The sequence below is a fragment of the Cajanus cajan genome, chromosome 3, assembly GCF_000230855.2.
Source record: "Cajanus cajan strain Asha chromosome 3, NIPB_CcT2T_4, whole genome shotgun sequence".
Taxonomy (NCBI): domain Eukaryota; kingdom Viridiplantae; phylum Streptophyta; class Magnoliopsida; order Fabales; family Fabaceae; genus Cajanus; species Cajanus cajan.
In genome coordinates, this window is record NC_138519.1 from 6,052,459 (window position 1) to 6,067,656 (window position 15,198).

The 15,198-nt window shown below is 32.1% G+C and overlaps 1 protein-coding gene across 3 annotated transcripts; it reads left to right on the forward strand.

The window, feature by feature from the left end:
* The first annotated feature begins 1,481 nt into the window (after positions 1 to 1,481).
* LOC109802135 (kinesin-like protein KIN-UB) lies at positions 1,482 to 14,241 on the forward strand. Of its 3 annotated transcripts, none has more exons than XM_083070278.1 (19): positions 1,482 to 1,803; positions 3,268 to 3,368; positions 3,493 to 3,615; positions 3,816 to 4,001; positions 4,211 to 4,432; positions 4,559 to 4,712; positions 4,813 to 4,962; positions 5,228 to 5,316; positions 6,521 to 6,694; positions 7,601 to 7,717; positions 8,531 to 8,665; positions 8,752 to 8,883; positions 9,942 to 10,080; positions 10,152 to 10,244; positions 11,176 to 11,301; positions 11,455 to 11,580; positions 13,116 to 13,259; positions 13,499 to 13,627; positions 13,716 to 14,241. In XM_083070278.1, the coding sequence occupies exons 1-19, from the start codon at positions 1,647 to 1,649 to the stop codon at positions 13,874 to 13,876; spliced, it is 2,658 nt and encodes an 885-aa protein (XP_082926404.1). In that variant the 5' UTR covers positions 1,482 to 1,646; the 3' UTR covers positions 13,877 to 14,241. The 3 variants fall into 3 exon arrangements, with proteins under 3 accessions (XP_082926404.1, XP_020218948.1, XP_082926405.1); XM_020363359.3 differs by having other exon boundaries at positions 1,484 to 1,803; positions 6,521 to 6,724; XM_083070279.1 differs by lacking the exon at positions 1,482 to 1,803 and adding an exon at positions 1,844 to 1,867 and having other exon boundaries at positions 6,521 to 6,724.
* Positions 14,242 to 15,198: the final 957 nt, after the last annotated feature.

Sequence of the window (15,198 nt, forward strand, 5' to 3'; positions counted from 1 at the left end):
CGCACTCATATTCCTAACCTATTTTTTCTTCCTCATATTTTCATAAGATCTTATCAACTAAAATTAATTAAAAATATTATTTAATAAATTCTTATGTACATAAGAATTTTTTTGTTATAAGTGTCTAAAATTCAGTTAGTTGTTGTATTAAGATATACATGTTAATAAATATTTATATAATTTTAAAATATTTAAAATTATTATTATTATTATTTAAACGTTTATAAGATTTTGTCTTATTTTAAGAGTTAAAAAGTTACAAATTAAATCTTGACTAAAAATAAAATAAAAATTTAAAAAGTGACTAAATAATTTTTAAAAATGATAGTATGCATCACAATACTTTTAAAAATAATAATAAAAAATATAAGTCTTCATTCACTTCATTTTAATTTTACAAAAATAAAATTAATAATAAAATATGAGAGATTAATTATATATATAATTATGATTAATATTTAAGAATCATAAATTTTAAAATTAAAAATCAATTTCATAAAAATCATGATTAGGAAAACAATAAAAATAAATAAAAGGATTTGAGTATTTGAATTTTTGATTTTTTAATAAAAATTATGTAAAACAGTAAAAAAAACTCATGATAGAAAAATGTTTATACCTTTAACACATAGACTTCAGATTTTTATTTTAGAAAAGAAAGAGAGAGAATAAAAAGAAAAACTAATAACGAGCAGTGAGTAATAAAATAAAATATAGAATTAATTTTTAATAAAATGTTAAAAATAAATAATATTTATGTTGGTTACAAAATTTGAATATAAGTTTATTTTATAAGTTATTAGATTAATTTGGGTTGGTGTGAATAATATGAGATTCACATTACTTAATTAAGTGGTTAGGATTCGACTTTTGTGATTCATAATCAAGGGTTCAAATTCTAACACTTGTGAATACAGATAAAAAAATATTTATTTATTTAGTATTTATCTTGATAATGAACCATTTTTTTTTATATTTTAATAATTTATTTTATAAATTTGTCCAAATAGTATTATTATTTGATTTATACAAAAATTTATTAAAAAATACTCTTATAAGCACTTATTTTATAAGATAAATATAAATAAATTACTCCTAAATTCTTTCAAATTATATTTTTTCTTCTCGGGAGTATTTGTTGATAAATTTATCAAACTAGAGGTCATGGACTTTATTTAACATTGTATCAGTGTCATGATGATAACATCTTTAAATTCAAAAAGCAAACTAAGCATTTATCTTAATAACAATAATCACTCCAAATCGTACAAATTTGGACAAGAGCATAATTTGTTCTCATAAATAAACTTGTAATCGTACAAAGTGGAACAAAAGCATAATTTGCACCGATAAATAAAATTTTGCATGAGTTTCACTGAAAATATGGAATACGTGACCGAAATGGTGGTACAGTCATTTTCGCACCCTTTATCCTTGTATGGCCCACCCAGTCTCCTCATCCTCCCTCCTCACTCGACACTTACGGACACGTTTTCTGCGCATCCCTCACTCACCTTTTTATTATTATTTTTTTATTTTTATAAAAAATTTATCGTTGCTTTTTGAACTACGAAACCAAATGAAATGCTTCAAAAGCACCGTCACAAACACCAACACTGCCATTTGAATTTTCCACAACCGCTGCCATGGCTTACCGAAACGGCGTCGCTCTCGCTCAGAGAGGAACCGCCGTCAAGTTCGACCGTCCAAACCACCTCCGAACGCCGTCGCTCAAGCCTCGCCTCCCTCACTCGCCGGGATCCGCCCTCCGCCGCTCCGCCGCCGCCACAACCGGAGACGGAGGTTAGTTAGTTAGCTAAAAGTTAGTTAGTTTCTGTTTCGCACGCAGAAGAAGAGAGAGCTACAGGTAGAGGCAATGTACTTGAGAATGACTGCGAGTTTTTGTTTCAGCTTCTAGTCTTCAACTGATTTTGAATTTCTCTGGTTATTGTTCTCTGCTTTTGGTGTTGTGTTGTGTGTGTGATGTTTGCTTTTGTTGCTTTTCCTGTGGACAATGTGTTTCGCGATTCTAAACGTGTTAGTAGGAGTCTATGATGTAACGTGAATCGTGAATAACAGTGATGACTGGTGATGTATAGTTATTGATGGATTGTGTGTTGTTCTGATTTCTTATTTAGTGATGAGGTATAGTTTGTAGTGAACAATTCTGTGCGATGTCTGAATTTTGACGTGTTGTTGCTTCAACATTTGGATCGGATTGGAAAATGGAGGTTAAATTTTGAAATTACGGAGATTTTGGAATTGGAACTCTGTGTCTCTTGCTTGCAAATTGTGTTATTAAATTCAAATTCGGATCTTAATTATACTAGCCGTATCTTTATTTTATGGAGAGAAGGCCTTGGTGTAGCGTTATAGATGGATGTTTTGTAATTAAAGATGAATGTGTATTATATCTTGTGTTTATGAGGATTTAATTTTCTGGTCATTAAGATCAGAGAAGTACATCGTGTAGTTGAGAACTCATTGTAGAAGCCAGGATAATGAGAGGGTTCAGAGTAGTGCTTCTACTTAAATACGCATTCTGTGTCTACCACCAGACCGATATGTGTTTCATGCTCATGCGCCACTTGGTTTCTATTGCAAATTGATATTTATTATTGATTACATAAGATTTTGGAGCTGATGATGACAGCGAAAAGGCTACATAGGGTGTAAGGGCACTTATTGCTGTTGGTTTTCTTGCACTGTCCTTATCAATGTTTTCAAACTCTTTAGTTAACTCATAGACTCTTATGATTTTTCAATTTTAGGTAGAGAAAACTATTTAACTCGTCAGTTCTTTTCTAGATAAATTTAGGTAAAGTCTGTAAATCAAATGTATTTTTTATTCTCCATTAATCAGAGTGATAGTGTTTTATGCTGCTCATGCATTATTTTTTGAGTTAATGTAAATATAATATTTTACTAAGGAATCATGTGAAGAAATTAGCTCTTTTTTGAAATGTTTTCAGTTTAAGAACTTATATTTCTATGGATTTATGTATGATTTGGTCACACTTTATTATTGTGGTTTGCTACTTTGCTTTATTGGGGGTTGAAATGTTGAATTATTGTTGTGTTAAGAGTATTATGCTATGCATATATGTCACTAATAGGTTTTTTTATAATATTACTTTATATCAAGTAAACTCCTAATAGTTTGAGTTGAGTCTATGGAAGCTGCATGAGTTTACGTAAACTCACATCACGAGTTTGACAACCTTGGTCCTTATACTTCGTATGTTTTCTCGTCATGCTTGTGTATAGTGCCTGGAAGAGTTCGAGTGGCTGTAAGGTTGAGACCTCGAAATACTGAAGAAAGGATGGCTGATGCTGATTTTGCTGACTGTGTTGAATTACAGCCCGAGGTGCATTTTGGTCATTTGTCTGTAGACTCTGCATTTTAGTTTAATTATACATATATTTTTTGGACCTTTTTATGCATAAGCATTGCTTTAAGATTTCTCCCTTGTTTTCTTAAATCTCTTTCAGCTTAAAAGACTGAAACTCCGGAGAAACAATTGGGATTCAGATACTTATGAGTTTGATGAAGTGCTTACTGAATTTGCATCCCAGAAGCGTGTATATGAAGTTGTAGCTAAGCCAGTTGTTGAGGTTTGTATCAATGCAATTCCTGATTGGTCATTGGTCAAGAATATCCTTTTCTTAACCATCAATGGTCAAACTTTACTTACTGTCATTTATGATTTGATTAGATAAATATTACTTTTAGCAGTAATGCTCTGTCTTCATCAAAGGATTATCATGTATTTAAATGTCTATGACTTAACATGTCTTTTGATATCTGTTTATAGAGTGTTCTCGATGGTTACAATGGAACTGTGATGGCTTATGGTCAAACTGGAACGGGCAAAACTTTTACTCTTGGACAATTGGGGGAGGAAGATATCTCTGATCGTGGTATCATGGTTCGTTCCATGGAGGATATCTTAGCCAACACATCTACAGAAACTGATTCTGTCACTGTGTCATATCTACAGGTTGCATATTTTTATGTGTCTGTTACTGCATTTCGTATCATATGCATTGTTTGTCATACTTCTTGTCTTGCATCATGTTTCACGTATATAATATAGCCATTAATGTTGTGCCCTCTATGGTTTGGTCGTGCTAGTGTTCTGTGTTTTGTCATTTTTCCAGGCTATTTTTTTTTAACTTTTTGCTGAAATGTCTTCTCCAAATTGTGTAGCTTTACATGGAGACTCTCCAGGACTTGCTTAATCCAGCAAATGATAATATTCCCATTGTGGAAGATCCAAAAACTGGTGATGTGTCTTTGCTTGGGGCTACTCTTGTGGAAATCAAGGATCAGCAAAGTTTCTTGGAGTTGCTAAGAGTAGGGGAAGCTCATCGAATTGCTGCCAACACAAAGTTGAATGCTGAATCTTCTCGTAGTCATGCTATACTGATGGTGAATAAATGAACTATGTTTTGTTTACTTTTAATTATTTTCCATGTCATTAACCCAGATATCCAATTAGCCTTTTCATTTCATAAAAAATTATCCTGTCTTGACCAAATAGCTATTCTCACACAGGTACATGTTAAGAGGTCTGTTGTGGATAGTGAAGATGTTGTTTCCACTGAAAATAATGATGCCTCTCGCTTGACTAAACTTTCAAAACCAGTCATTCGAAAGAGCAAGTTGGTTGTGGTAGATTTGGCAGGATCAGAGCGTATCCATAAGTCAGGTTTATACTGAAACTGAACTTAAGTTTTGTGTGTGTGCACACAAATTTACATGCATATTATTATAAATATTAAACTTTGCCTCTATTATTTTCTCACCAGGAAGTGAAGGGCACATGCTAGAGGAAGCTAAATCCATCAATCTTTCACTTAGTGCATTGGGAAAATGTATTAATGCACTAGCAGAAAACAATGCTCATGTTCCATTTCGTGATTCAAAGCTTACTAGGTTGCTCAGAGATTCCTTTGGAGGTAAGTTACTTTAATCAGTTTGTACAATATCATGCTATTAGCCTTTAATACTTCAACATCATGTGATGAAATACTTTAATAAGATGTGATTTATGGTTTAGAAAACTGGTTTCTACATTGTTATATGATTACCATAATACCATATCATTACGAGTCTATGCACTTCTTGTTATTCTTCTTCAATGTTATTTCTATTTGTTGGAACCTGCATTAGTTTTGGTTATATCATTCTATATTGTGTTTTATGTTTTCCAATCATTTGCAGGAACAGCAAGAACTTCATTGATTGTTACTATTGGCCCATCTCCACGTCATCGAGGAGAGACTTCTAGTACTGTATTGTTTGGCCAAAGGGTCAGTTTTCTTTACTATGAATGTCTGTATTTTATGTATAATTTCTATCCATACAGTATGTTGGATATAAAATCCTTACCGAGCTTCCACCTAACACCTGAAGTTTTTAGAACAGTTGGTTGTATTCGTTGATTTGGTATCAAATCCTCTATGACCAAGTGGTAAGGCTTGGCTATTTTAAATTTTTAATACAAGGTAAATTGATCTTTTACGTGATCCATGCTTTATTTTCATCTAACGACCTTTTTGAGTTATCACATGGGACCCACTCATTAAACCAGCTCATTATGACATGTGATCATCCTTAAAATTCTCACCTCCTTGCGTTGTCACTGGAAAACCTCTACTCCTTTCAAAACTCAAAGCAGCAACCATACTAGGCCAATATATTATTTTCATCTGATTTATAGTGCCACAAAATGGGTAAGGAGAATCTAAAAATTATAGTTGTTGGTGGCAGTAGAAAAAGGAAGAAAATTGGATGTTGGGACTTGGGAAGTGAAGGGGAAATAGAGGGTTTTGATCACTTCGTTACTGTGGGATGCATCATACGGCATTTATGTCACTCCTACATGGGAAATTTTAATCCCAGGTGGATCATAGCAAACTGGGTTTGAGAGTTGGTTTGGCATGTCAACAGTTAGCAGATCTATGATATTGACAAGGACTAAACGAGGTAACTTAAAAAGTACGGAATACAAACCAAAATTCAAATTAAAGAGCGTCTACAATAAAAAGGGATATATTTATGGAAACCAAGACATTATTAAGCCCCTTATCAAAGTTAGTACACCTTTAAATTCCTTTCATCATATAACTTTCAAGGTTTAAACTTTGAAGTAGTTTTGTTGTCACTTGTCAATGTTGAAAAATATTTTGAGAAGTTGTTTTCTCAACCCAATAGTGGAGTTCTCATTTGCAAATTATTATTAGTGCATTAATTTTATTTGACAGTCTTAGATTTTCCCACCTCCTTGTGCCATGCATTAATATACTCTTGCTAGTATCTTTATTTGGATTTTCTGCCCACTGTCTAGTTCATTTACCCCTAACAATTTGAAGTATCTTAGTTAATTCATTTCATAATATTTTATGATTGACTTGTCATATGTCTAATTATTATGATTATGAATGAAAAGCTTTGTTGGGAATTCATATAGTTGGCTTTGGATGAAAGATGGTTTGATGTATATTTATGTCTCAGGCTATGAAAGTTGAGAACATGCTGAAAATAAAGGAGGAGTTTGATTATAAAAGTCTGTCTCGGAGGCTTGAGGTACAATTAGATAACCTTATTGCAGAAAATGAAAGGCAGCAGAAGGCTTTTGAGGATGAAATTGAAAGAATAAATTTGGAGGCACAATGTCGTATATCCGAGGTTGAGAGAAAATTTGCAGATGCATTAGAGGTTTGCTGTATTTTCTATAGAAAAGTAGCACTAATTAGAGCACACTACTGTTTTTAAAAATATAATCTTCCAGTTTTGAAATGCTTTACAATTGTTCTCAAAGTATACATTTGTTTCAGCCTTTTTTTTTTTTTAATTTATAAAAAAGAACTTTTATATTGAAAAAAATAACACTTTTCATTTTTAGTGTGTATGTTTAACCTTCTGAAATTAATCAGAATCTGAAAAAAAAAATCAGATTTCTGATTATTTTGCATTGTTTTTAAGTACCTTTTAGAAAACTGCCAGTGGTATAACTACCTTTTAAAAAAAAATTGTATAATTGTAACTGAACAACATACAAGTTTAGCTTATCATAAAATCTCTGAAAAATATATTCTTAAGATCATTTTTTTAAAAAGCTTTAAGACATACCCTATGTAATTCAGGACCTTCACACTTACGCCTTTTATAATTAAATTAGGGTCTTTTCCTTGCCTTCTGGGCTGTGAACAGGAACTAAAAACAGCAATTCTGAGGTTATATAGAAATTAACATAATTTGTACCACAGATTAGGGTTCCTGCCAGATTAAAATAGGGAATTTAATTGGAAGAAGATAAACTAGAAAGATGGAGGTAGAGTGAAGGTTCTTTGACATTAATCCCTTGGAAACACATTTTCTAAGCCACTGGTTTGCAATGTGGGTGTGGTTGCAACAAGTTCCAAATTACAAAAGTTATAGTTTTGTATAGTTCAAGAACTACATTGTACTTCTGGGGCAGTGATTAGACATGGTGGATTTAGGGAATCTAAGGGTCTGCTAATTCTTAAGACCTTTTATTTTTAACATCCTCTTTAACATTTGCATAATGTCTCATTAATTTGTTTCATGTAGAAAGAGAGATTGAAATGCCAGATGGAGTACATGGAGTCAGTTAAGCAGCTGGAACAGAAGTTGGTGTCAAATGAGGAAAGACATGGCAACAATTGTTTTGTGGATGGTTGTAGAGAGGTATTCCGTTTCAAACAATATTAACTTTTCTGGAAACCTTGAAATCTTACTGTTTTTATTTATTTTTTATTTATTATTTTTTTTTATCACTGATGGATATTGAGATATTGTTATATGGGGCCATTTTTCAAGATCCATCAATCTATTATTCACTCTTTATAATGTGTGCACTTGTTATTGTGAAAAGTTTGTTTTTGAAGATAAAGTATTTACCCTTTTTAATCTGTGGATCAACTTTACTAATTATCATGTTTTCTCATACAAGAGCCTTTTTGGCATGAAGACCAATAACCAATTACCCAAAAGTTTGAGTTATTAGGTAGAATCTGCAAATGAATGGTTTATCTAATGTTAGACTACTCTTACTTCATATTCCATAAGCATTTTTTTTCACCCATTTCATTGGATCAGTAAAGTAGAATGTCTGAAAATATCAGTTGAGTATTGTGGTGCACTCTTGTTGCAATTTGGCAATTTGCACTTCCTCCTACCCTGCATTCTAGTGATACTTAGCCTGTAAGTGTAACCCTTAACCTGCCTGTTTTTCAAATGTGAGGCAGTCAGTCTAACATACACATACTGTTACTAATACATTTTCAACTTTCTGACTTCAAATTCCCTAAAGATGAGAATTGAATCGTTTCACTGTGGTTCTTTGTACATGTCTATCTCTATCTTTCATCTCCTATTTTATGATTTCCCTACTTGCCTGCCCTTGTGTTTGCTTCAATCTTCATGGTTTGTGCTAAATATAATATTTTAATTAAATCTTCAGTGTTCAGTGGTCCTGATGTTACATATTTGTTGGCACAGGGCCCAAGACAATCTTCTGTGGATGAAGTTGTTGAGATCAAAATGCTGTTTGAAAATGAATGCAATAGGAGAAAGGCAGTGGAAGCAGAGGTAGAACATCTAAAATATCTAATGGGGAAACACACACAGAGAGAGGTATATTTCAATTAAATGACAAACTTCTCTGGCTTCTTATTTTTCAAGCGTTGATTTTTTGAATATTGGGAAATTTTGTGTACTAGGCAGGAGGGGATGCAGAGGTTATAAAGGTTCACAGCGTTCTGGGGGATGAAACTAATCAGAAAAAGAAACTTGAAGAAGAAATAATAATATTAAGAAGTCAATTGTTGCAATTGAACTTTGAAGCTGAGCAGGTATTCTATAACTTTAACTTGGTATACGGCATATGCTTGAGTTATAAGCACTAGCTTGGAGTGTGATTGATAGATTAGAAATTTGTGAGTTCACATATATTTGAATGCATTGTAATTCGAAGCACCTACTGGATTTAAAGACAATTATTTATTTATGCAAGAAAAAAGTTATTAAAAGGAAAGTAGTGAAAGTACAATTGGGAGAGCATAATAAATCCTTTATTGTAAAATGAAGTTAGTTGGAACTGCACAAAAGCTAAACAATATTGTTGCATCCCAGTAATGAAAATTCCCTTGAAACTATAATGATTAGGGCACCAAATAGAAAGATCGGTTTGGATTGGAATTCTCTGAAATTTTTTTGCAATCCAAACCAAATCAATCCAACTATAATTGGATTAGTTTGGATGGATCATTGGATTTATTATTTAAAAAATTAAAATTAAATTATTAAAAGTTAAAATTTAATTAATATTATATTCATTATTACGTAAATTGTGGAGTATTGATTGAAGTGTTATAACATTAAGAATGAATGAAAAGTTTAATCCAAAATGAACTAATGATCAAACTAATCCAAATTTTTCGGTTTGGCTTGGTTCATATTCATTATATTTTCGGATTGATCCAGATCCATGACCACCCCTATTGAATAGAGGTCATGAAAATGAAAGGGAAAAGACATCCGTGAAACTTGTGCATTTCTCGAGCCAAATAGTCACAAACTCCCAATGAACTGCTTTAGAGTTCAGATTAGGCGTTCTATATTTTAGAGTCTACCAGAAAATAATATTAGAGCACTAGAACCTAGTTTCTTAGTGACATTGTGAATTGGTGACAAATATTTACAAGTTACAACGTAAAGTTCTTAAGAAAAGTATCGTCAAGGTGGGAAGTATTGTTGGCACATTGAAACTGTAATGATTGTTGTGGTTCAAGTTTTCACGTCTCTGTACTGTAGCATCTAGCTGCGTATACCTTTTTTTTTTTTCTTTTGCTAGACAATGGCTTGTATTATTTAATAATTTTGGTGAATATGAATAATGTTATGGTCATAGATGAGAAGATGTTTGGGAAGTGAAAGCTCTGTAAATGCATCCTCTGCCATGGATTCTTCAATGTCTCATGTTAGGCATTCTCAACTCAAAGAGACTGGGAATGGACAGAAGGCATCTGTTGCTGCACTCTTTGAGCAAGGTGCAAGTTGGTTGAATTATAATTGAACCTTGACATCTTCCATGTGTGTGTGACTCATGTTATTTTGACAGTTGGATTGCAAAAGATTTTGTCGTTCCTGGAGTCAGATGATCCCAATGTTCGGATTCATGCTGTTAAAGTGGTGGCCAACCTTGCGGCGGAAGGTTGTTGCTATTCTCTACTTAGGGCTGTTATTTTATCTTCTGCTTTGTGCTACTTGTTTCCTGATGTTTGGCTTGCAAAATCTTCAGAAAGAAGCACATTGTGGTGATGGCAATGCTGATAATTTAGTGATAGGTGGTAGTGGCTACAAGAGGAGTAATTTCCTGATTTTTTTTAATTCTTGTTTTTGTTGCATTTGTCTGTGTCATACGTAACAAAGTCTTGGAAGGAGTGAAATTCATGCAAAAATCAGAATGGTCATCCTTCTGCAAGACTACATCATTGTTTTGTTCAGAACAAGCTTTAAAAATTTCTCCCTAGTTTTGCACATTTGTTCTAGTTTGTATCAATAATTTACAATGATCAATTTTCCAGTCCTGAATGCTGTTCTATGGTTTTTCTTATACTAGCATCAAGGGCAATAGTCTTGCAATGTTAAGAATATGGATATGGATATGGATTGTCATTCTGTTTTGATTAAAAATATAAATCAAAAGTCAAATATATTCATGGTCCCACTAACATATTTATCTTTTAGGATGAATGGTTCTTGATAAGTTTCTTAACTACAATTCATGAGAATGTCAAATATTTTTCTTCTCTGGACTTGCTTCTTGTTGAGTAGTGTGCCTTTTAATATTGTTATATGTCAAGAGTCTAAGATTGTCTTCATGACTTCTGGAAAAAATTATTTTCACAGTAGATATTGCCCTTTAATTTAAAAGTTTTGGTCTTCCCTTCTCCTATTTCTTAATAATAAAAAAATCTTATTGGTCTGTATAAACAATTGGTCTGTTGTGGGGGGATGAATGTTGTTGAAGTGCGGTCATACTTAAGTTTTTGGATTGGACCCTGCCCACCATACTATATTCCTCCTTCTTGGTATGGTAGTATATGAAGATTTTGTTGAATTTGTTTCAATATAATATGCAGAGGTGAATCAAAAAAGTATTGTTGAAGCTGGTGCTCTTACTTCCTTGCTGATGCTTCTTAGAAGATATGAGGATGAAACTGTTCACAGAGTAGCAGCAGGGGCAATTGCCAATCTTGCCATGAATGGTGATTTTTATTGATTAGCAGTCATTTTTTTAATAAATGTTCTAGTTAGCTGGATTTTATTTCCTAGTTTGTTATTATTAGTAGTCATTAGTGTTTTTCTTTTCTTTAGCTAATTAGTTTTGTTATTACTTTGCTTTCTTTCATGATATTCAGAAGCCAATCAAGAACTTATAATGGCTGAAGGGGGAATCACTCTGTTGTCAATGACTGCATCAGATGCTGAAGAACCACAAACTCTTCGAATGGTTGCTGGTGCCATAGCTAACCTATGTGGAAATGGTACATTTACTTGTTTTCTAGTAATTCATATTGCTGAATCTCTGAATATATATTTTACCTTCCAAATATACATTGCAACAAATACTTAACGACATATCAAGTTGGTGATGAATTAATATTTAGTTCAATCGTAATGCCATAATTTCGTACTAATGCCGAATGATTTACATTCCATAATCTGATAATATTTTGTAAACATGGTAATATTCTTTCTACTTCACATTCATGCCAGTGGAATCGACCAAATGTAGATGCTGCATCATGTAATCTATTTGTCCAGAGGGATGAATTCTCATATATGTATAGCATAAAAGCATGTTTGCTTGGGATTATTATTTATTGGGAAATAATATTTTTTCCTTCAAAAAATGTATAAGGAAGCTGCATATATATATATATATATGCATGTATATAGATATATAGTGCACTAAATTGATTACTGGCTTCTATTTATAGTTCTCGTTTATAAAAGCCATCCCACTGTAGCATTTTTTGGGTTGGGTGCTCCGCGCCCTAATTGATACTATTGATAATTATGGGTGATGGCTTCATGTCATTTATTATTCTGCATTCTGGTGTTTCTCTGTAGACAGTAAAGCTTCTTAAAGTGAGAGAACCGTGATTTTTTTTAATGTACATTAAATACTCGTGCATATGATAGCAGTGTTTAAAAATCTGGATCGAACCGGCCGGTCGGACCGGTTGGACCGGGAACCAGTGGTCCAGCCGATCTGAATCTTAAGTTGGATTGGTTATGCAATCGACCCGTTTCAAACCGGATTGAACCGGTCAATTTTCCGGTTCAACCGGTGAACCAGTGGGTTCAACCACTTTTTTTTATATATTTTTTTAAAATTTTTTTAAAGGACCATAAACCACAAAAATAATAATGAAAATTGAATTTTTTAATGGAAAAACAAAGATTCTTATTAAATATAACAATGACTACTTGTTCTAATGTATTTATTTATAATATATACAACTTAAATAACTTTTATAGTATATTATTAATTTTAAATTATATATTTAATAATATAATATCTATGTAGATATTACATATGTTATTTTGTGATATCAATTGCAAGCATATTATATATATACATATTATTTATATTTTTAATTTGTATTAATATACAGTTTAACATGTAATTTTTTATATATTTTTTTATAAAATAAAAATAATTTTAAATAAGATAGAAAATTTGAAATTTAAAATAAGACATGAATTTATTAAAATTTATAAGTATAAAATATATTTAATATGAATATTTTTAATAAAAATAAATAAAAATCAAGTCATGTGGTTTAACTAGTGATCCATTGGTTCAATCTTTAACCCACTGACCCAGTATCTTAACCAGTTCGATGACCGGTCCGGTTTTTAAAATTATGTATGATAGCTACCATCCCCACAAGGTGTACTGAAAAAATGTGCTTTCATTTGTAAATTTTTTTTTCATTGGAGGTTATAATCTTCATATTCCCATTATTGGATGTCAATTGTTCACCATTTTATATTTGTGTTCTTGGTCCAGATAAAATATTGATGAAGTTGAGATCCCAGGGAGGTATTAAGGCTTTATTGGGAATTGTAAGATGTGGACATCCTGATGTTCTTTCACAAGTTGCACGAGGAATTGCCAACTTTGCCAAATGCGAATCTCGAGCTTCTAGTCAAGGTTTGCTTTCTTGTCAATATTTGATTGCCAATGGTGGAAGTGTTATGTTGGAGGAGGATTGTTGAGTCATTGAAAATGGACATAGTTGTTGCTTAACGTCTGCAAGGCCAGTATTGGCACGCTTTTGTTTATAATTTCTGTAAAAGTCATCGCCAGCAATTCCCTCCACTCTGCTGCCTCCCACTTTTAGAAGTACCATATATTTCTAGCACCAAAGTGTTTATATCTTGCATTCACAGGGATGAAAAGTGGTAGATCCTTTTTGATAGAAGATGGTGCACTTCCATGGATAGTACAGAATGCTAACAATGAAGCTGTACCAATAAGGCGTCACACTGAACTTGCACTTTGCCACATGGCACAGCATGGTAATTACACTCCTTGTCATGTTTCAAGTTTTTCATAAACAAGTACATTGTTGCAAAAACTCAAACAATTAGGTTATAAAAATTGCAGAAGTGAATGCAAAAGACATGATCAGTGGAGGTGCCCTTTGGGAGCTTGTCCGAATTTCAAGGGATTGTACGCGAGAGGACATAAGGAATCTTGCTCGCCGGACTCTCAATACTATCCTACCATTCAAATCTGAATTGCGGCGATTACGCATAGACTGTTGATGTTGATGGCATATCTTTCCAGGGATTGTTCTTATGTTGTTCTTGGTCCACTGCTGATGAGACTGATCCACTTATATTACAAAATTATTTTGAATGGAGCATTTGGTGAGTTGTATACCTTGCTAGTTTTGGGTAAGATAAGCAGGGTTTGGTAGGTACTTTTGTGGTTTCTAGTCATCACTGATCTAGAATGTCACGTATGTAAATAGAGGGGGAAGAGATGAAGAGAGATGTTGAAGGTATGTTACGTTCAATCATACATGGTGTAATCAAACTTTGATTGCCCGAAATCCACATGGAGCTGTCAATATTGTATTTGACTTGTGCAAGTAATGAAAATCCTTACTGATATTATTTTGGTAGTAGTGTAAGTGTGTAACTTCACATTTTATACCATATATCTGTTACTTTCTCTCTCTCTTTTTATTTTTTTATTTTTATTTTTTATTTTTAAACTTTATGAGAAATCAAACAACCCATTTAATAAACATTACCAATGTAATTAATGAGCAATTACCTATGTTAAATATAATTTGACAATATTACCTGGTCAACCAACATAAAATTGTATCATTATATTACAACATAGTCTAATATAATAAGCAATCCGCCTATATTAAGTTGTGTGAACAATCAATGAGTTAGGTCAAGAAATGCAGAGAATTAAAAAATCTAGATTAGAAAAAGAGTGAGATTGATTAATGAAACTGAAACATAGTATAGTGACTTGTGAGTACGTGTAGTGGTGTCGTGTGTTTTAAGTAGTCAATTTTAACTTTATTATAGTATGATGTAAATAAACTAAATTTTAAAATATGTCAATTAGTTGGGTTATGTTTTAAACATTAAAATCCAATACTCAACCTAAGCCTAAAAGACCAGTTTGATTGAATTGTGTCCAATACTCAACCTAGATTTAGATTCATGGATACATGTACTCTTGAACACTCGTAGTATTTTTTTGGGTGAAAAAATAATCCCATGCATCATATTAATAATACTATAAAAATTTAATTAAAATATAATGAAGGTATTATCTGATTATAAAATGTTATACTCTTTCTGGTCTTTATTATAAGGGACGGTTGAAAAAAAATGTCTTTTATAAGATACTTAAATATTATCATAACATTAAATTTATTTTTCATCTTCTACTTCTATTAAATACTGCGAGGATATATGTTTTTTTATTGTTAGATAATAAAAAAAATTGATAAAAATAAATATTCACTCCTTAACCTCTTAAACTAGTGAATTATCATTTATTAATTTTTATTGGTATTCACACATAAGTTTTTATATGAAATAATATTTTTACCTCT

Excerpts from the sequence above, each read along its gene's own strand:
- LOC109802135 (XM_020363359.3), top strand. The coding sequence starts at position 1,647 with ATGGCTTACCGAAACGGCGTCGCTCTCGCTCAGAGAGGAACCGCCGTC. Across the intron at positions 3,616-3,815 it reads TAGCTAAGCCAGTTGTTGAG|AGTGTTCTCGATGGTTACAA; the intron begins GTTTGTATCAAT and ends ATCTGTTTATAG. Across the intron at positions 4,713-4,812 it reads AGAGCGTATCCATAAGTCAG|GAAGTGAAGGGCACATGCTA; the intron begins GTTTATACTGAA and ends TTTTCTCACCAG.